This window comes from Octopus bimaculoides, chromosome 10 (assembly GCF_001194135.2).
Source record: "Octopus bimaculoides isolate UCB-OBI-ISO-001 chromosome 10, ASM119413v2, whole genome shotgun sequence".
NCBI classification, from domain to species: Eukaryota; Metazoa; Mollusca; class Cephalopoda; order Octopoda; family Octopodidae; genus Octopus; species Octopus bimaculoides.
Genome location: NC_068990.1, coordinates 17,939,570 through 17,943,949, shown reverse-complemented (window position 1 = coordinate 17,943,949; position 4,380 = coordinate 17,939,570). Strand labels below are relative to the sequence as shown.

The 4,380-nt window shown below is 33.1% G+C and overlaps 1 protein-coding gene across 1 annotated transcript in view; it reads left to right on the top strand.

Moving 5' to 3' along the window:
- The window catches only part of LOC106883980 (acidic mammalian chitinase), a 77,877-nt gene that overhangs the window by 14,714 nt on the left and 58,783 nt on the right, over nucleotides 1-4,380 (top strand). Inside the window, exon 2 of the mRNA XM_052971244.1 lies at nucleotides 451-625. Within this exon, the coding sequence (XP_052827204.1) occupies nucleotides 479-625 (147 nt within the window). The 5' untranslated portion in view covers nucleotides 451-478. The remainder of the gene's footprint in view (nucleotides 1-450; nucleotides 626-4,380) is intronic.

The following is a 4,380-nucleotide window of genomic DNA, read 5'->3' as shown; positions in this document are numbered from 1 at the left end:
GTACACTGGATCATCAAATATTTCACTAGTTATAGACTGTTTTACAGCAAACTGGCAGAATACAAGTGCATACAAGGTGGACAAAAAAAGTATTTTAAGGAAACACTTAAAGCCTTACTGTGACTATCCTTAATGTTAACAAAAAACAGGAAGAGATTAAAAAGAGGAAGTAAAAAGTAATTAAAGTAAATATAAAAATAAGAAGCTTAAAAAGTGTATGATAATATATATAAAAAGACATATGGCCGACAGACAGATGGAAATATAAGATTACCCCAAGAAATAATATTGAACAATAGTATCCTTCAAGCAGGGTTAAAAGGTTAAAACCCTCACATAAAAGCATATGATCCTTTAAATTTTAATCACATTTTCCAAACACACACACATACATATATTCATGCATACATCTCTCTTATTTCAGTAATTTATATTTTCTTTAATATAAAGGCTGCCAAATTTAACATCAAAATTTTAAATGAGAGCCCGCATAAAAAAATCTGAGAGCCTGATAAATGAACCCCAAAGCATTGCAAGCCATCCAGATCTTGTGTCTGACACTAAATTTCAAACTGAGTCACCCCTACTGAGGGACAGAACCCAGAATTTAGATAATGATTCATACGTAAGTTTAATTTGATCTCTCCTTATTCGCTTGCTTCTTTGTTATTTTTGTTTTTTTCATTTTTTATTTTTATTTTTCTATTTTGGGTGCCTGGCACCCATTCTTTATCGTTTTTCTAGTTTAAAGCCCATAAGCTGTAGCAATGCTGGAGCACCACAATTGATATATTCTATCATTGATTGTTGCCACAACTTAAGTCTTTGCTCAGACTAAAGTAGTAGTAGTAGTGGTAGTGGTAGTAGTAGTAGTAGTAGTAGTAGTAGTAGTAGTAGTAGTAGTAGTAGTAGTAGTAGTAATAGTGGTGGTGGTGGTGGTGGTAACAGAAGCACTAGCAGCAGCAGCAGCAGCAGTAGTAGTAGTAGTAGTAGTAGTAGTAGCAGCAGCAGCAGTAGTAGTAGTAGTAGGGATGGTGGTGTTGGTGTAGTTGTTATTGTTTATTTAGTTTCAAGTCAACCATGATGTAACAGAAGGGCAATCCACCCATGATCAAGTCATTTCATTTCATAGATTTAGTATATTTAAGATCAAAAGAAGAATGTGGCCTAATAGTTAGACAACTGGGCTCTTGATCACAAAATCATGGATTCGATTCCCAGTCTGGGAAGAAGGCATGTAGAACAAGGCACTTTGCTTTCACACTGTTCTACTGAGTTCGTAATACTAATTAAAAAGATTTGATTAGAAGAATTTGCATACAGTATATTCTTGACACCTGGTTTGATTATTAATCTGAAATACAAACATATTTCTCCTCAAATAAGCAGCCTTTGTTTCAGTTCAGGTTAATTTTAACTATTGGGTTGTCCGGAAAGTTCGTGCCAATTTATAGTAGCTTACCTTTCAACTTATTTGCCATGAAACCACCTCAATTCTGGGAAGAGGGTATTTTCAAGTTAAAGGAAAGATGGAGATGCATTGTGCAACAAAATGGTTCATATTTGGTTGATTAAAAATGTAATGGCAAGTATTTATTGACCTTTTTCTTTCCCTTAAAAATCGGCATGAACTTTCTGGACAACCCAATATTACAACTGTCTCACTTTGAAGATAAAATTTTACCTGAAGAACAAGTGTTTTCCAACAGCTTTCATGTTCACAATTCAAAAGAACATATAAAAATTCATGTAGCCAACAAAAATTAGTCAGGGAGAAGTAAAAAGCACCCATGTTGGTGCCATGTAAAAATCACTGGTGCTGGAGCCATGTGGAAAGCACCCAGTCCACTCTGTAAAGTAGCTGGCATTAGGAAGGGCATTTAGCCATAGAAACCATGCCCGAACAGACATTTGGAGCCTAAGACAGCTCTCCGGCTTGCCACCTCCTGTCAAACTATCCAACCAATGCCAGCATGGAAAACAGACATTAAATGATGATGATGATCATGATGAGGATAGGAAAATATATATATATCACCTTCAAAGTGAAATGGTGTGATGATAAAACTTTACTTCAATTAATTTTTTTAAAAAGTAAATCTACAATTTATGTTTATAATTTGTTGTAGAGTCTTAGTCTACAGTTTGTATTTTTATAAATGAACTTTAGATGAGTATATACATATATATTCAATATAATTCTTAAAAATACATGTTCATTATGGACTTCCGGTAACACATGTGCAATGATATACAGTTACCTGGCCCCAGCCAGAATGAAGCATTCATGACCAGACTAGATTTTATGTGCATGCACAAACACAAGTAATCAGTCATTTGAATTTCAACTTGGCAAACATTGTATTCTGAAATATCTCTATGACTTCTATTGAAACTTTTGTTTCATTTTCATTTTTTCAGTTAATATTCTTCATTTATTTATAATTGTTTTTTTTTTTTAATATTAAATGCACATTCTGTTAACAACTGCTTTACTAGATTTCATCTTGTAGCTCTCTGCTTTAAATTTTACATTTTCAACTGTTGCATGCTTTGTCAGCGCTCTACTAAGAATTAATACTTCGTTGCTTGGCATATGTACATATGTGTGCCTCACTCCACCCCCAACCCTACACACATTTTGTTTCCTCATAACCTCCAGAAAAATAGTTATTTTGTAATGAAATTTTCTACAAATGCACTTCAGAGGGTATAGATTCTGATTATATCAGAATGTGTGAAAAAATGTTTCCATGGGTGGGGAGAGGAGTTTCAGGAAATTCATACAAGTTGACTTTGTTTCTTCATAACTTTCAGTAAAATGTGTATTCTTTAATGAAATTTTCTACAAATACCTTTCAGAGTTTGTAGATTACTACTATATTGAAATTTAATATATAAAAAAATTGGTGGGCTTGCACACATACATACTGACACATACCACTTATAATTACAAAATGAAGCTTGAAAATTTGAAAAAAATTATCATGTATGTCAGTGTGTATGTATGTATATGAGCCTACCATTTTTTTCTTCACATAAAATTCCAATATAATCATAATTTACACACTCTGAAAGGTATTTATATATAATTTCATTTAAAAATACCCATTTTTCTGAAAGTTATGAGGAAACAAATCCTACTCACATGAATTTTCTGAAACTTTTCACCCCACTCCCTCCAAAAAAAATTTTTAATTTTCACAGCAAATTCTGATCGAATTGGACTCTACACCATCTGAAACATATTTTGAGAAAATTTCATTAAAAGATGTCCAATTTTCTGCAAGTTATGCAGAAATAAAGTTGGGTTGGGGGCACACTTTTGTAGGTATACATATTGCTTCAGCAATGGTAAATATACTTTTACTATTTTTCTTTTCAACGTAAGATCACATTGTTATTAAATATCTACATAACAGCTTGTTTCCCTTTGCTTTCATTTTGTATGCAAAAATATTTGATTACATAATTGTATATTATATATAAAGAAACAATTCACATTTTTCATTCAGTTTGCATTAAAAGAGTGACAGTAATGTGAATGATGGGCTCAAATTTTCACTACACAAACACAAAGATAATGGTATTTATGATGATGTGTTAGTAATGAATACTAACTGTATTCAAAATGTTTCAAAATGTGTATGCGTTTGTGTCTACATTTGTGTATGTGTGTGTGTGTGTATTAAAATTTATTGGCAGTATTAAGTAATCTTTCATTGCATTATAAATGTACATTCATCATCATCATCATCATTGTTTAACGTCCGTTTTCCATGCTGGCATGGGTTGGACGGTTCGACTGAGGTCTGGGAAGCCAAGAGGCTGCACCAGGCTCCAGTCTGATCTGGCTGCATTTCATCTTATAATTCTATTCTATGCTTTCTGCTATTGACATTCGATCTTCCTTCATGTTGCATATCTTACCAGTGCTCTTCCTACATGCATGTCACATGTATATCTATGCATATGCACTATAGGAATATATGATACGATGAGATCAGATCAATGTAAAATATGCTATCTTAAAGACAGTATATACATATATATGATGATGGAATCACCTGTCAAAGACGATGTATAAGTGTTCAGTAAGAAGATAATAATGTCCAACACACACATGCCTGCACATACATACACACACACACACACATTAACCTATATGAATGTTCATTTCTTTATTGTCCACAGGGGGCTAAACATAGAGGAGACAAAAAAGTACAGACAAAAGGATTAAGTTGATTACATCAACCCCAGTGCATAACTGGTACTTATTTAATCAAACCCGAAAGGATGAAAGGTAAAGTCAACTGGCAGAATTTGAATTCAAAATGTAATCTTTTGTACTCTAGGCACAAGGCCCAAAATTTTGGGAGA